Genomic DNA, 18,066 nt, shown 5'->3' with positions numbered 1-18,066 from the left:
CAAGAATAAGAACATTTGAGGTTTGGTTACATAGACTGAAGACAAACTCAAGATGTGCCATCCCAGATAGCAAGTCAAGGACTGAAAGAGTTTAGGAGGAAACTTAAAAGATCACTAGGAAGGATAAAACCTTCCTAACACCACACGGCACAGACAGACTCTGACACAGGACTAAACTTGCCAGAGCTCAGTTTTGTTCAGATATGGCCCATACCCAGCCTCTCATCACACCAACTCAGACTGACTCTCCTCCTCTGCACTGCCCCCTAAGTGTCCACTGCCCAGTGAGCACAACTATGATGGTTTAGAGGCTTCAAGCTCTAATCTCCATAAATTGCACGCCTCCCCTTCCCTACACAAGCATGCAGCTGCACAGAAAAGGTAATGGCATCCAACACAGAAGCTTACAGAGATGGCTGGTAGAGGGCAGAAGCCTGCTGGTCTCTGCAGCACATTTATTTTGCTCTCCTTGTGGCCAAGTGCAAGCCTGTACCTCTGGTGTGCCTGGACAGCCCAGGATACAGCTAGTCTGGGCTTCGCTCCTATCTCCAGACCATTTCTAAAGATTTAACCTTTGAAGAAGAGACTCTCAATATTGCTCCTTTCCATTTGAGGGAAGAGTCCTATTGAGTCTCATGTATCAGGTTTTCCATGTGCCCCCCACCCTTTCCCAAGTAAGGTTTACAAACACCTTACTGGAAACTGACCTTTTGTTTTACCACTGTTTTCTTCTTGGAAGAACTAAGCTGGATTCCTGTGCTAGGTACTTCTTGGCTTCCTTCTCTCTGCAATCACATGCTAACCACATGAGCTGCTGCACAGCAGCAAACCAACAGGAGAGGAGAGACCCACACTTTATTCTGACCTCTGACACAAGTTTCTCCAGGACCACAGTTGAGATTCAATCTTTTCCAATCTCTCTCAGCTGATCAGTCCTGAAAAAGGATCCATCTGATATATCTAGCAGAGAAGGTATTGAGAGTCTGTGCTGCAAATTGTTTAGAAATCTTTTTCTGGGAGGTCCTACAGTCATCACTTACCCAATGGGTCACAGACTCACCCAGCTTTCCTGAACTACTTGCTGGCCTTTTCAGAAGGATTTTCCTGAACAACTTTTCTAACCATAAAGAGATATGTGTTTTCTCTTCTCCTCCCCCAAAACAAAGCAACTTTTATCCATTAGAAGTTCATTATATCTTTCATAAGAACCAGGCAGCAGAATGGACAAAAAAAATCACAGCAATAGGAGCTACATTTTATATTTCAGAGCGACTCATGCTATTAATTCTGTGAAGATAAGGCCCTTTGACTTGACTAAAACTGAAGATTTCCTGAACAACATTCACAGACCCTGGATTATTCCTACCATTTTTAGCTCATGATTACTCTTTAGAGACTAGTAAAGGATAGAAGGAATGTATTCCCTACCTGAATTTTGTGAAGGACCAGTCACAACAACATCATATTCAATATTCAAGTGTGCACAAGAACAGGCAACAAAACCATGAGCAAGTAGCTAAGAAAGTGGTATAAATTATAAAAGTCTTGCAATAGAAAACGACATGTCTAAGGTTAGCTGCTAAGAGTCTCCTGAAGGAAGATAACCAGTGGTGTATCAGCATAAAAACTGTAAATGAATCATCAATGGAGGAGTGCAGGAGTGGACCTCCGCCTCAAAGAAAACTACAAGTCAGCAACAGGAACACAGAAGCCCTGTAAAATTCCATAAGTAGGTATAAATGTTGACAGAGGGGACCACCAAATACAGAAGGTCAATTAAAGTGTCAAAAGACAGAGAAATGTTGCAAAAGCAAAAAACCACAACAGTTAGAAATTTTGACAATGCCCTTGCAAGCTAAATAAGTGTCATGACAGGGATGATGCAGAGACTGCATTTTTGGATTCCATAAATACCATTTTCTGAGAAAAACTTGTAAGAGGCAGCACAATTTGTGATTTCAACCCTGAACAGCAGAGCGTGACTATGATCAGTATTAAAGAATGGTTTTGTACTGGACTAAAATTCAGCTGCCTTGCAGCAGTGACAAAAAAAAAAAGAAACACCCTCCAAAACAGTACAGCAATACATAACTCACAAGAGGAAGGTGCCTAAAAGAAAAAAAGTGTGTTAAATGGAAATGAAGAAAAGACTAAGAAATTAAATGCCTTCAAGTGGCACTAGGATTGTGCAAAGACACTGAGTCAGAGGCTCACTGTAAGCCTAGAGAATATTAGTAAAATATTTTGGAATAAAGGAACCCCAATTTAGTAAAAAAAAAAAAAAAAAAGAAAAAACACAAAAAAACCCCCCAACAAACAAACAAACAAAAAACACCCCAAAAACACCAAAGAAAAAAACAAACCACCAACAAGAACATAAACCACTCAGTTCTAAAACTGGACATTATTCTTTCAAGCAAAGAAAAATGACAGCAAGCTGGACCAAGCTAAAGCAAAACCATAATTAGGCCAAAAGAGGCACCAGAAGAGCTTTACAAACTAAGTCAAAACTCTTCAAACACAAAAAAATCAGGAAACCTGACAGAAGAGTCAAAAGATGATCAGTGTGGAAGGAAAACATTCAAGAAAGAGGTCTTGAACCATCATTCATGACAGGATGTGTTATAAGTAGAAAATATTACTCAATTTTTTTTAAAGTAATTTCTTCTATGAGGCATCAGGACCAGCTGGTATTCATCTAGAAGTTCAAAAGAACAAGTCAACAGAAAATCCATACTACTTGCAGATAAGCATATCAAATGGTCTGTTAACAAATATTCAAATTGGGAATAGAGGAAGAGAAAAGTGATGCTACTTTTTAGGAGGTTCAGCATAAGCAGAAGTCCCAGGAAACCCTGAGACCAGCAACCAGCTGGTTTGGCCAAGTGGACAGAAAATGTAGCAATCAAAAGATCTACGCTTTGATAAACACCAATACAACAGGCTTTTCAGAAACCATTATTTCAATATGGTCTTAGCAAGTTCCCAAGCCAAGATGTTGAAGAGTGAGTGGGATACACTCCAGATTCCCTCTGGATTCACCCAGGGAAACTGCTTTGAGAAGATGCTTGTTCCAGAGCTCTGGGCAACACAGCATCCTCTTATACTCTTGTCTGGGTATCAAAGCTCTGTCCTAGGCCCTTCCTCCTTTTCCAACTACATGTGCCCCTCAAACTGTAACCATGACATTTCACCAGAGCAGCTGAACCTTCTGATCCTATAATTCATACATCAGGACCTGCAGAGAGCAGACAGCTGCCCCCTTCTCACACCCTGTGCCTCCCAACTGCACATTGGCTTCCCAATACTTTTCTGTCAGCATAGGTCCCAGCCACATAAAAGGCTACAGGAGAATTGAAAATGCCCAACTGAGGTGCTGTTTAAGCAGAAGCTGCCAGTTCTTACACAGTAAACTTTTCTATGAATCAGTGTCCAGAATGTGCTTCTTCTGTACCACTGACAGCAAAATTAGAAGAGGCTGTTGAAATCCAGATAGTCAGGAAGCCAATGTACATTTTTGCACAGTTTACATAACTTTCTTGCAGTGTGTTAAGAAAAAATAAGGAAGTACACAAGTTGTGGAAGGAAAAATTGCAATCAAGCCTTGTGATAAGACAGGGCTTAAGCTCAATTTACTTTCTCACTAATATGGGAGACACTTTGTTTCTCCAAACCCCACTTGCACAACCAAAACTCATCTGCAAACAAAGCAAACTCCCTTCCATGTCACACTTCTGCTTCTGTGGCATCATCTCATAATGCTTAATGTGGTGCAATGCTGTACCATGAAGACTGGTCACTGTGCAAGTCATTTGGGGCCTGCCAGCCTTGAAAGCACCTTCCCCCAGTCTGCTGGGAAAGAAACACAACACAGCAGAACAACAGCAGTAGACAGGAGAGAGAACAAAACAGAGGAGTTTCAGCTCTGACAGCTACCTCAGCTGCTACTGGAATCCTCAGTGGGGATATGCTTTGATCAAGGACCTACTCCAGTCAACTAATACAGACAATCCTGGATATCCTGCAGGGCAAGTGCTGAGGGTGCTTGCTGGCCCTCCCATCAGAAACACTGCAGACATTAACTTAAATTCCGCTGCAGAACTTAACCCAAAAGCCAATTTCTGTGAGAGAGAAAAGGGAACTGCCTTCGGTGTATGTCTGGGAAGGGAGCACCAGATGAAATGGGTAGAAAAAGTTCATTTCAGGCTCTCATGTCTATTTATAGAAATGGAGGCATTCCTGCAAAAAGCCACATTGCTATTTGGTCAGCACGCCCTCCCACACTGAGCCACGTCGAGGATCTTGGAGAGTTAGCCATACAGCACTCCTTGAGAACCAAGAGCTCTGATCCACCCTGCCCTTTTTTTGTCAGGAAGAGAAGGGAGACAGGGCTGGAGAATGTCATCCATTAACTACTATCACTACAAGCAACTATGCCAACATTAGCTACTGCCACTAAAATCTTCTCCATTCTGATAGCTAAAGCTCTGAGAGACACAGGGCCAAGCTAGAGGGCTGTGAGACAGATCACCACCTGTCCATTTTTCTAACAGGGAATCATTTGAAGGGATGGGAATCCTCCAGCAGAGACAGAGCAGGCAAAGCAGATCTATAAGTCCACTCAAAGACTGGAAGACAGGGACTCCACAGGACATGATACATTTCCAAAATGCTTCTTAAACTTTAAGATGCTGCCTTCCCTGAAGGGCATACGGTACAGAACAGAGTTCTAAGAGTTATCAGTGAGGCATCAAACAACGGCACATGCTCAGCACAAACAGCACTGTAGGATCACCAGCTCAAAAGCAATGGCTATTCAGATGTTGCAGACCCAATTATATGGCAAAAACCACCTCAGCCACTACCCCAGGCAGACTCTTTCCCCCAGTTCAAAACAGATGAAAGGAACCACCAGGAGTAAGAGAGAGAACATTTCCCTGAATTTCATTCACAGCTTATCACCAGGTTTGCACATTTCAAAAGCCATCATCTAATCACTTCAAGACTGGCACACCCAGCAAGCTGCAGAAACCACCTAAAACCTCTGCCTCCGGCTGTTTCTGTTATGGAAGCCCTAAATCTCTAAAGTCACACCTCAGCTACATCAGAACAGGGACAGATCCTAAGATCAGTAAGGTGCTGAATGATTTTTTCCCTAAAGCAGAGCTTAATATAAGGCTGAAGTTTTCTTTCTTTCTCCCAAATCACATCACTTTTTTTCAAGCCCTGCTTAAGAAAAAAAAAAGGCAAAATTACTGCAAAAAGATAATTTAACTGGCCCGCATCACAAGCCATCAGTGGCTTGTTTCTTTGTCAAAACATCCGACAGGCAAACTTTATTCTATACTTCCCCACACATGAGCATCCATAACAAGGAAAAAGAATGGAAAAACACCTATCTTCCTGTTAAAACATGGAAAAGTAATATGTCATGAAAACCAGCATGTAAACAAGAGAATGTGATCATGTCCACAGGTGTTCACACTGTTCTAGAAGCTCTCCAGCACTGATTCGAGTGCTCAATCTAACCTGTTTTTGCACTTCAGATACCATAGCCAACATATGGCTAGAAACAAGTGAAGTGATTCTAATACCTTACTAGGGACTGGTTTTTTGTTGTTTTTTTTTTTAAGGGCATTTAACACCTGGTCTGATTGATTCAATCATTTACTCTTCAGGGCTAACTTTGAACTTGAAGGTTACCATCAGTCAGCAAGCAGAGGCAGTGTCCTGAGCAAACATGGCCCTGGCAGACTGAGGAAATGAGCCAGCAGACAGGGCTTCCCTCAGGACAGCACTGCTGAAGTGCAGCCTGGGGCCAAGAAAGAAAGAGCAGAAAGAGGGCAGGTATGGCAAATAAAGAAGCAGTGACACTTCCCTGCTTCTTCATGCAGTTGCTTGCAATTCTTAATGGAGAGGGACAACAGTGCTTGGCATTCAATAATAATAATAATTAAACTAAGTAACATGGCAAGGAAAGGAAAACCATACAGTTGTAGAGAAACGAGCATAGGGAATAATTTACCATACTGCAATTACAAAACCACTGTACTATACCCTTTGCTAACACTCCCTAACACAGTCTTTTACTACAGTCAAGAAAAACATATGCCTCTATTTCTTCCCCCTGCCCAACCTCACCAGTAAACAAAATAGCTAGTTTTCATTCACTGGAATTATGCCTGACTGTGGGAATAAATAGGTCTTCCCTATGGAGTATGTCTTTAGTCACTACCATTTCTGACTTCTCTGATTCTCTAAAAGGAAAGTCTGAGCTTACAAAGCAAAGTCTATGTACTGAACTGAGGTCTCATTGTCATGTCAGTGCAACCGCCAGAGCAGCGTGGAGCACCAAAAGGGTAGCTAAAGTTTGCTTTTCATAACCATTACAGTAAACCACTCCTTTTGGGATGCTGATGACTCCACACAGCACAGGCAGACAGCCTCATTGTTTGGATTTCTAATGAACACTGTTGAGTAACTCCACCCGAATAATTTTTTTAAAGTCTGACAGCAAAATACTCAGTTACTTATTTGTTCATGCCAAGTTAGATGCCTTCCACTCTAAAGATTAATGTAAAAACACATGAAAACCAGCCCACTAGAAGGGATGATGAGAGCAAAAAGGAAAGCTTAGGTGCACTCAAGTAAAGATAAGTATGTTTTCTCTTTCCTAAAGATGTAAGGCAGTCCCCTTAATTCCCCAGTGCTGTTCTGCAAACTTCTGTTCCTCAAACACCATCTCCAAGCATTCACCTCGTTTAACCTCAGCAGTATCTAAATAAATACAGAAACACAGGAAGAAGCATTAGAAGCTACCTGAATTGGAAACTATTCAAATTAGAATGGCAGTCACTCACAGGCTGAACATGAGTGGAGCACAGAGTCCCACGCAGGGGAGTACACTGCACAGGCCCAGCAGCCAATGCCACGTTCCACTTTCCTCTTCCTTGGGTCAGGGCTGCAGAGACAGGCTCACTTCACTCACGCCTCATTGCATCAGTATTGGCTTATTCACTTCATTCAACTAAATGAGCAGGTGTTCCGGTCCAAGGGTCAAGAAGATATTTCCCTAATCCTTACAAAGCTGTGTGAAAAATTATCTCCTCTGGCTACAAATAAAGACACTCACAGCTTGAGCAAGTGTGGGTCACTGGCCTCAGACACCCGTATTGATAAAAGAGTGCTCGGGGACCTGACCTCACGCTAGCCTGATGGAACTTTTTCTCAAAGCAACTGCTTGTGTGTACCTACTCTTAAGAGGTATGAAAGTGCTAAAGTCCTTTTCCTCCAGAGCCCAATGACAATGCTTTCAGCAGACAGCTAATCTCCTTTGTCCCATCTAGTTGTCAGCAGGAAGAAGATATCGCAGTGTCAAGTCCAGATGCAACTGCAGATTTGAAAGACACTCTGCCTGAAGCAGTTTCTCAGCACTGTACCTTCCCCCCCAGGCCATTCATAATTCCACTGAATCACAGCCCTGGAGACTCACACACACAGGAAGTGGAGGGCACTGGAGAAGAGCCTCAGCCAAAGACCTCTCAATGCCAGAATCACACCTAACCCCCATGCTGCCCCGAACTTTGTAGATGGAGGTCCCTCCCATTTGCCTCTGCCACCACCATCAGCCCTCAGGCTAACAGCAGTGGCACCCTTCCAAATACCAGATGCATTTTCCAGAAGGAATTTCATCTAAGTTCGTGTTATCCCTGTGGCTGCCCTTCAGGCCCTGCGCATCTCTTACCCCTCCCTGGTTTGCTCCCTCAGCACTTCCAGTGTCCGGCCGGGCAGGTAACAGCCCGCCCCACAAGCACAGCCAGCCGGGGTGCAGCTGCCCATTACCTGGTTCCCAAAGACAGCAATGGAGCAGGCGGTGGAGACCTCCTGGGAGCCAAACCAGACGGAGGCGATGCGTGAGGGCATGCCCAGGATGAAGACCTGGGCCAGGCCACAGATGACCTGTCCCAGGACAGTGATGGGGAAGAGGTGCGGCTTCAGGCTGCCCAGCTTCACCCAGGCACCCATGGCATTGAGGGCCGAGCCAGCCAGGGCGATGAGGCGCAGGCCCCTCTTGTCCAGCAGCCAGGCGACAGGGAAGAGCAGGGGGATGTAGATGAGCATGTAGCTCATGGAAAGCCAGTCGATGGCGAAGGCGCTCACGCCGTAGAAGCGCACGAAGATGTTGCTGATGCTGCCGTACTGGATCCACTGGAAGGCGTTGCACAGGGAGTAGCTGCTGAAGAGCAGCAGCACGGCCCAGCGACGCCGGGACAGCTGTACCTCGGCAGCGGCATCACCGACCCCTGCCGCCGCAGTCGACAGACTCGGCGCCCCGGCGGGCTCCTGCAACACCATGCTGGCACCGGGGGCCGCAGCCGGCCCGGCTCGGTTCGGTTCGAGTTGGGTCGGGTCCCCGCCGGCACCACCTGCCCAAAACACCGCGCCTGACCGCCCCGCCGCGCTCACTGGCGGCCGCCACGCGGGGAGGGGCCCCCGGCCCGGCCCGGCCTGGCCCGGCCCGCCCTCCGCTCCGCCCCCGGCGAGGCCGGGGAGGGCTCGGGCCGCCCTGGGGGCACTTACGGGGCGGCCGGCCTGCCCTGAGTGCTGCCTTGCGCTGCCCGCCCCGCTGCCGAGGGGCCGCGACCCCCTCCCCACGGCCGCCCCCCGCCACTGCCCGGCCCCGCCGAGAGACCCCCGGCGTTACGAGGGCCGGGGCAGGAGAGGCTTCGGCCGCCAGTGAGGAGCGGGACGTGGCTGAGCAGAATTGTGACCTGGGAAGGCTGTGAGGTGTGGGCAATGCCCGACGCCGCCAGAGATGCCAGGGTGGAGTCCTGGAGGAGGAACCGGTTTGGGTTTCGTTTGGGTTGGCCTCTGATGGTTTTTCTCACAACATGGCGCACTAAAGAGTGAAAATATCCAGTGAAATCAAAATTAAAACATCTCGGCGTCGCTGAAGTAAAAGAGCCAAAAGTGGTGTTTGTTTCTATTCTCATGGGGAATTCGCAGTTAATGAGTCAGCGCTTGTTTTCCCATTACTGGAGCAACACGCCACTGGGAGATGCCTGCCTGGAGATCGTTTATGATCTACAGTTCATTTAATTAGCATCATATTACCTAAATTGCATAAACATTCCTCGGCACAAGGACGCAAATTTGCTGTTGTTCAGCTTTCTTCCAGCATTTAACACACAGGTCAAAATTCATTTGGAAAAATGGGAGTAGTGTCTTTTGGATGTTGTATTCCTGGAATAAAGGAATACAGAGTATGAAAAAGTGAAGTTTCTCTGGCTTGTATTTACTTGATAGCTGCATCATAACGTAGCCTTTTTACGTACTTGGTGGAGCACTGTCAGAGGTTATTGCTGCTGTCCTCTGAGTTATCCACCTACTGTCAGGAGCAAAGACAGACCATCAGCTTTGATGACTTTATGTTCTTATTTACCATGAAAGAAAACAAACAAACCCCCAAAACAAAAAAGCTTTGCACAAATTATTCCAAGGAGCACAAATGTCAGTTTAAGTCAGTCTTGCTGTGTGTCCTCATAAAACTTGTTTCTTGTCACCTGCTTGGGTTTCCCAGCGGTGGCCAGAAGCAGAGCTGGAGACGAGCAGAGCCAGTGCAGTCTTCCCCTTGTGCTCTGGTGGAAGTTCCACAGGGCAGAGCTGCAAGCCATGCTACTCTCTCCCTCTCAGCCCACAGCTTTGCCAATGAACCTGAGCTGGGATGCTTCTCACAATAGTACAACATAGTCATAATGTAGCCCTTTTACATAAGAAATAAGAGAGGCAAATTCAGAAGCAAAAGCCAGAAAAGAGGCTTTCAGTCCCATTTATTATTAAATTGGGCAACCAAAGTTAACTCGAAGCTATGCACCGAGACAACAGAACGAACGGAGGAATTTGGTGTAACAAGTTTGTAATCTAAATGTTATTAGGAATGCAATGAGTGATAGTGGTGGAGGTAGGGCAGAGGTGAAATGGAGCAGGAATAAGACTATTATGGTTCAACAACTGCTTAGTCTGAGAAGTCTAACAATAAAACAGTGAGATTGTACAGAAGATTAACTTCTAGGCTGATAAGATTTGAAAACATCTTTATAAAATTCTCCACAATATTATACAGAAATCAAAGTTACACAGAGGTAATCACTGTCGTTGATCAAAGAGCAGTTGAAAAACAAAGTCAGGAAAAGAAATGTACAGGCAGCTTTTAGGATGGCAATCTGGGCTTGTTCAGAGGACCATAATTTATTATCCCTTTAGCACTGTAGGGAGTAAAATTTGCAGATGGTTAAGACATTATTCAGTTAGTCAAGCCGAACTTAAATGTGTCACCTACATGTTGTATTAAGGTTGAAATTATTATAGGACTATAGCTGTCTGTAACTGAAATTATTATCACAGTCCATGGCAACTTAATTTGTAAACTCACATAAATGCAGGATAATGGAATTAGGTACTGTATGGCAGACTGCTGTTATAAGGTCTCTGGGCAGCAAAGAGGAAGATTTCAGTGACTGAATGTGGTTTTTAGAAAAAGAACAAGCAGAAAAAGTATAAAGAAAACAAATTCGGAATTGAGGAGATACTGTCACACACCAGGAAGACACAGAGAACAGTTAAATTTCTTAATACATGACTTAAAAAAGAACACACACACACAATAGACAAATTTTCAGATATATGGGAGATGACTGAGACACATGTTGGGTCCTTTGCCTCCTGCCAGCTCCACTCCAAGCTGGGGTCAAAAACAGTTTGTCATCTTGAGTTTTGTTTTTGTCCCACCTTCAGCTCCTAAATTTGTCTCAAAAATCCTTGGGTTTACTCAGTATCAACATAAGATCTGCAGGAAGTCAGAGCCTGCCAAGCAAGGAGCCATTTGCTCCCATGTCTTAGTCCTGTCAGAAAAGTCAAATGGTAAGTCAAGAATGACTAAAACACAGATTCTGCGGAAAGTAACAGCTGAAATCAGATGCATGAAAGCAGTGCCCAGCTTCTGGTGACTGCAGCCTGTCAAGTGAACATGAGCCAGGCAGAGAAGCAACACTGGCTCCTCAAAGCCAAGTCAGACAAGGGTTTTTCATACCTATAGGCCCACACTTCCCTAAACTCCTGTCCTTGGATTTCAGGGCTGTTTTGTTACTAACTCTGTGAACTACTCAATCACCCCTTTATATAATTTGCCAGTTTCTAATTATAAAATACTAAAATAAAACCCCTGTGCTTTGCATTTCCTCCTCTATTGCTGCATCTGTTTCTACTCACATGCCTCTTTCCCTTCTTGAAGCAACAGAGCAGCTGCTTTTGGATTTCCCTCATCACAGCATATTTATATAAAAATTTCTTAGCCATGAAAAATTATTTATATTTCAGGACAACCCCTTGAAGTGGATTTTAAAGCTAGAGGGAAATCTCCTTTACATGGAGATTAACAGAAGTGCTAAAAAGCTTATAGGATCCTAGAGCCAAAAGTACCTGTGAAGATTGGAATGCACTAAATCCGAGGAAGAAGCAGGACCCAAATTAAGTGTTAGAGTCCAGGCCATCAGGTGGAACTTAACCTCTGTAATCTTCCTGACTGATCTCAAGAAATCCAACACTGACAGTCTTGGAATATATGCTGCCTTTATGACCAGATAGTACATACAGTTCCTTTATGTTATGTAAAGCCTTGCAACAAGCTTGCTATTCTCAAAGTCCACCCAATAAATATAAATGCTAGGGATGGTGACAGCAATGATAATCCAGATGGCAACAGGCCTCAATGACAAGCAAGGTGATATGGATGGGTGAGGAAAATTGGCTTGGAGAGTGTGCAAAAGGTATTGTAGAAAATTATTCTGGAAAGTATAATTCCTTGGTGTTTTTTCTCTCCACACTGGTTCAGAGATCCAAGGAGTAGGTGAACAAAAGAAGAAAACTTCTAAGGAAAAGCAAGTACTCAAGGATCTGGCAGATCTCACATCCATGCAGTTCTTTAGGTTCCCTTTAAATGGGAGGTATCTAACCTCAAAGGATCACAGGATGTTCCTTGCTTTCAAACTCTCAGCCTTGTTATTTGTGCCTCTAAATTTCATAATTGTATTTACTAAGCCTAACTAGCTTACCTCTTAGGTGGCTCTATCACATTGTGACTGATAGCATTTAGGTCTAGAAAAACTGTCAGCAGACATCACACACAACTTTTCACAACAGACACAGCAGGGAAGACTACAAGATCCTTGTTAGTGGAGGGAGAAGGTTTTCTTTTGGGTTCAGCACCTAAACTGCTTTAGTGAAGTTTTTTGGAGGTTAGGTAGTTGTATCATAAGACCAAATGACAAGACTCGAATAGCTGGCAGGGCCACACATTTCGGGGTCACACCTGGATGCAGTGCTGAGCTGGAGACATATGGTGAAGCATGGGCTGCCAGGGCTGCTGCTCTGGACAAAGCCAGTGGTGTTCCCCGATGGAGCAGGGAGCCCTGCAAGCCCTCTGCTGGCACCGAGAGCTTTCTGCATCCCAAGAGCTTATAAAGGCAATGGATCAGTTTATTACTGTAGTTTAGATACACAGTTATTTTGATACCTTAAACCTTTGAGAATCTTTCCTGTTACATTTTCAGTGTGAAGATCTGGGTACATGAACAGTGATGGACAACTCCATCCATAACAGTGCAGCAGGCAACCTCTGCAGCACTCAAAATTTTGAAAAAATTACCTTCCTCTACACAAAACACAATGGCTTCGTTGCACAGTATAAAATCTCGTCTAAAGAAAACGGCAGACCTCAGAACAACCAAAGTTGTGCAGAGGCTAACTTTGAGCACCAAACCTGTACTGTCCAAATATGTATGCTTTTCAAAAGTACAATTCAGGGAAGTGAAATAATGTTTTTCTCTCCTTCAGCATATTTCGTGTGTAGCTCTCACTCTCTGGGAACTTTGGTGAGGATGCATCATCTGTGTCTGTTTTACAGGGCCACAAAGAGTTGTGGTGATTTGTGTGGCCCTGCCAGAGGCAGGATTTTTTTCCAGTTTGACACCTTCCAGCCTGGGCTGCAAGGTCTTGCCCAAGAGCAGCTTGAATTTATCACTTCTTTGCAAATCCAAACTCCCTGTTCAAAGCCTGGCTTTAACAGAACAATGGCTTTAATTTAACCCTGTCCAGTTCAGATGTGATGTTGGTGTGGATGAATCATGTGAGTCTGAACTGTGAAGAGTAGATGGGAGGGTATGGCTGAAGTGCTAATATTCACAGCTGCCTCCTTGCAGCAAGAAAAAGATGTAGAAGGAGTGCACAGGATGGAAAGGCACTTGGGCACAAGGTACCTCAAAGGTGCTGGCTTCTGGTTAGTGCACACCCCTCCAGGCACAGGGTGCTTATGCTATCTCTTCGTGGCCTTCTGCAAACATACCAACTTGCTCTGCCCCATCCTCTGATCAGGCTGGATGAGAACTGGCTCTAATCTAAAAGCTGTATAGCTGTGGTTAGCCTGCTGTGCTGGTTGAGCATCTAAGCCCAGCTCTCAACCTTTGCTTGTGAAAAGCTGTGGAGATATAGACAGCTGTGAGGAAGTCTGTGCATACGGTCTGTTATTGGAGCAAATGCATCTCACTCCTCTGCTGTGCACCAGGCATGCACATGAGATATGATTCTCTTTGTTCAGCTTAGAATAAAAGAAGTGAAAAAAGATCGAGTTAGCCTCAAAACTCAGTCATTGTCTAGATTTCCACACCCAGTCCAGATCAGGGTCACAGATTAACCCCAAATACCAAAGCTTGAAGTACATAAGCCCTTCTTACTCATCCAGCCTCCAGCCTCCATCTCAGTAGGTCATAGCAGTTCATGGCAATGACATGAGGAAAAGATTTTAATCTTCTATTGCTTGCAGCTGACATTAATTAATAACAACAGAGTACTGGAAATGTGCATAGCCTCACTGCTGAACTCAGGCATGTCCCCCTTCTTCCTCCCACTCACACTGCAGCAAAAAAAAACAAACCTGGGAAAAGTTCTGAGGACCACGGCACCGAACCACCGCTGTTGTGAGAGAAGAAAAGTTGATTGTGTCTCAGCAAAAAGCACAGAAGTGGTACAAGAGTTGGGAGGTACAAGAGTTGGGGGGAAGGTGTGTTGTCACCGCGTGGATGTTTCTGAGGCAGGAGAACTCTCAGGAGCTGATGTCTGCTGAAAAATTATAGTCTCATATTCTAACCTTAACACACTGATTGTAGCCGTGCCCTGGCAAGCAATGAATATATGCTCCCTAACATTTAGTTGGGTAGGGTTTTTGAGTAACAAAAAAAAAAAAAAAAAAAAAAAAAAAAAAAAAAAAAAAAAAAAAAAAAAAAAAAACCATGGATACATATAACTCTGCCTCACTGCTCAAATCTCCTCCAGATGAAAAACCAATAAGGTGGCAAAAACAGCAGAACACAAAGTGAGCACAGGATTATTCAGTGAGAGAAACTCTTTCCTTTTCATGCCATGCCTTGGTTTTTCTCTTCTTGACAGCTTGTGATTTATAAAAATACTTTACCTCTTAGCAGTGAATCCTGATCTTCTTTGATCTCTGTGTGCTGAAGTATTAGCATCCAGGCAGCATTTTTGTATGACTAGTGCTGCTTTGTTCACTATGATCATTGCAGGAAGCAGAGGGAGGGTCTCTCCTGTCGGCTGCACGGTTCAGCATGCAGGAGGTTATCCTATTGCTGATGCAAGCTGGCAGCTCTACCAGAAATGAATTCTGAGATGGGATTTGTGAAACAAGTGCATAAATACTTTGGAGGCACAGCGAAATGGGAGCAGAGCTGCTCAGTGCGTCCCTGCGGCGGGAGGCAGGCAGGCAGGCGCGGGCTGGGCGCGCTCCGCCTTCGCCCGGCAGAGGCCAGCACACACGCGGCCATCCGCAGGCTCTGCTGGCAGGGCTCAGCTGCCTGTCCTGCCCGGCCTTCCCCGGCTGGAAAAGTCTCTCAGCCTCCTGTGAGCCCTCGTTTATGTTCTGCTTTGAGAGAGGTTTTCAGTGAGGAGCTCTGTAGCACAGCAGAAAGGCCCTGCTAGAGCAGGGACAGGCTTCCACAGGCCCGGACATCACCCGGTTTATCCAGTTGTGTGCCCAGAAGCGTCCCTTTCCCTTGGAGCAGCCAGCACCTCAGTGCTCCTGAAGGCTGGGCATGGCCAGATAACGCACACAACACTTGAGAAATGCCAGATGCCAAGGAAATGAACATTACAGGAATTGCATTGCTGGGAGGAGCAGACAATCGAAAGCAATCGGCAGTGATTGCCCTGGCCACCTCCCTGCACCTTGCTCCTCCTTTAGGCTCATTTGCAGTTCATTTGCGGACAACAGTGAGGGCCACACCAGAGGACAGGCACGTCGCTACTCAGAAATGAGCAGCAGATGTGTGAGGAGCCTTGAGAGAGGCCGGGAGCGAGGGAAGGAGAAGCAAGAGACAGCACCAGTACAGAAGTGAAGGGATCTCCTCACACAGCTGGAGCAAGCAGTTTGTGCAGCTCTGTAAATAGCCTTAGGAAAAGACATTTTTTCCCTACACTGTTTGAAAGGGCAGAAAGGGTATGTTGTCCCTTGCTGCTTGGTAGATAAGGAGATTCTCCCAAGAAAACCATTCTTTATAACTAAGAGAGACTGCCTCCCAGATACCTCACAATCACAGAAGAAAGCAGAGGTCAAAACCGGCTTGAACCATGCAGATCATGTTTTGTGATCAGTTTTTTGCAAGCAAGACTGCGGCAAAGCCGAGTCAGATTGGAAGATGTGTCTCCTAGGAGCAGCAAACACCAGCAAAGGCTTGGTTTGGCCAGAATGGCTGAGTGTAACACAGGTAGGAGGTCTTCCAGCCCACAGTCAGCCCTGCAGAGGGAGGACACATTGACTGACGATGCCAAGAATATTGTTTAAGTTTTGGAGAGGATGTTGTTGCAAACCCATCTCCCAGTCTCACCACTGGCTGCTTATTTTTGTTCTGAGTTGCAGTAATATGTCTGGGACGTTACCAATGACTGGGTCTAGCAATTCTGTGGGCATTACACAGAGCCCCACCCAGCCTGAAGGATCTTCAGCAGCTTTGCAGCAGAAATATCTGCTCTGTATCTGTGTGGGCATAGGTCACATATACATGACAGTAGGACCTTCACCATCTGCAGCTAAAACAAAGCTTAGCATTTTATAGCCAGGAGAAAATACAAAGGTTGCAGCAAGGATGGAGATCTCTCATGTATGCAACTCTGCAAGCTTCAGTGGGACTCTCTTGCATCCTCCAGTGAAGAGCATGAGCCTGCAGTGCCCTACGTGGCAAACCCCAATCAAGATAGCAGTAGCTTTTTTTCTCTGACTGTAAACAATCATGGGAGCATCAGAACCCTAAGGAACAGCAAAAATGAAAGTGAAAAATCTGGGAGAAAATCCACCAGAAGCTCAAGGAGCAGAAGCAGAGCCTGTAAAGACAAGCTCATCTAGAGCTGGAGTCAGTTGTCTCTCTCAGGCTTAAAGGGACAAATTCCAGAGAAAAGCACCTTGGGAAGAGCCTGTGTAGCCTGACTGGCTCAAAGCATGGCCTGTGCAAGGAATCAGCAGCTGTTTGTTGAACTAATGGTTAGACTGAAGCCTGTTGGTGTCAGATCCAGCAGAGAGGGGTGGCATAAGACGCAATGAAATTGTTCCTGTAGATGTATTCTGCATGTCTTATATGCAGAAACCCAGCTCCTGGCTGGAATAACCACCATTATTCCCTGTGTCCTTCCCTAAATGTGCTCATCCCTCATCCCAGAGCTACACAGACAGGGAGGGCCAGTGCAATCACCCATTGCCTCAGCACCGCTTTTGTAGGTGGCCAGGCCAATGTGCTGACACCAAGCATCTCTGACCACGATGCTTCCCGTGCTGGCACAGAAACTGGAAACAGGAGGCTCACCAATCTCTGAGCAGACCATGGCGGGAGACATCACAGTGTTACCTGCACCTATCCTGAGGACAGCTTGCTGAGATATGACAGTATTTGGTTATCATCTTGCCAGTGCAAACCAGAGAGAGAAAATGTGCACAACACAGCACATTACGGACTTTACCCAGTCGTTCTTGAGGGCTATGATGATGGGCCAAAACCTATCTGGAAATAGGCTGCTTCTCTGTGCCTGCAAGAAGGATATCTACAAGTTTGGTCTATTTCCGTCATTTAAAAGCCTACCTCAGCAGCACTGCTTGTGGTACTCTATGCTGAAAAGATTGCAGCTGATTCTCCTTGAAAATGGCAGCAGTCCTGAGCCACTGTTAGCAATGGAACCCCTGGCAGGTGGGCTTCAGCCTTGTGTACAGAGTGGGGCTGATAAGTGTGCTGCTGGCTGGTGTGCGGTAAGGTGCAGAGACTGCCTGTATGGACTGACTTGTGTTTCCAATACATCAGACTCAGAAGTACTCATCTATTCCTCTCTGACCTTTCAGGTTTCATCTGTTTCAATGCATGAGATAGTGCAGCAGCCTTTTGTGGAGCTGTGACTGATGGGCAAGGGGAAAGAATGTAGGCTGCAGCTACATGCTTTAGTAGGGTACCTTGGAGCAAGAGTCCTGCTGGGTCCTGCTTCTCCTGTGCACTCCATGCCATGACGCTCCTTCCCAGCTGCGTGGCTGGCCAAACTAAAGGCTCCACCAGCCCACCAAGGCCCATGAGCTGACACAACATGGCAGTGCACCTCCACTCAGGCAAGGAAGCATGTGGAGTTATAGCCACCAGTAGGAGGGAGCTGAGAGGGTCAGCAGGGAAGGGACCTGTGATACTACGTGGCATGTCACATTCTTTAGCCAGATCAAGCCCTGCAGCAAAGAGGGACCCATCCTCCCCAGGGACCTCATCACCCCACAAACCATTGCTCCTCAGCCTGCACAGCCTACGTGCATGGGCTCCCCTTCTAAAAGCGGGGTTCTGGTTCCTGGCCCTGGATTAGACTCCAGGGCATGCAGGACTGTTTTCTGGGACACAAGTTCTCCCATCCTGCTGCCTGTGTCTTCACTGCATCACACCAGGCCTTAGGAGTGATTCAAATCCTATTTTGGAAACAAAGAGT

General features: G+C 45.7%; 1 protein-coding gene across 1 annotated transcript in view; it reads right to left on the bottom strand.

Annotated features, from left to right (window-relative positions):
• Positions 1 to 8,447, bottom strand: part of FLVCR2 (FLVCR heme transporter 2) — a 32,980-nt gene extending 24,533 nt beyond the window's left edge. The window contains exon 1 of the mRNA XM_041471969.1: positions 7,843 to 8,447. Coding sequence (XP_041327903.1) covers positions 7,843 to 8,355 — 513 coding nt within the window. The 5' untranslated portion in view covers positions 8,356 to 8,447. The remainder of the gene's footprint in view (positions 1 to 7,842) is intronic.
• Positions 8,448 to 18,066: the final 9,619 nt, after the last annotated feature.

The sequence above is a fragment of the Pyrgilauda ruficollis genome, unplaced genomic scaffold (genome assembly GCF_017590135.1).
Source record: "Pyrgilauda ruficollis isolate IOZ18807 unplaced genomic scaffold, ASM1759013v1 scaffold28, whole genome shotgun sequence".
NCBI lineage: Eukaryota > Metazoa > Chordata > Aves > Passeriformes > Passeridae > Pyrgilauda > Pyrgilauda ruficollis.
The sequence above is the reverse complement of the archived record's forward strand: the minus strand, read 5'-3'. Positions and strand labels throughout refer to the sequence as shown.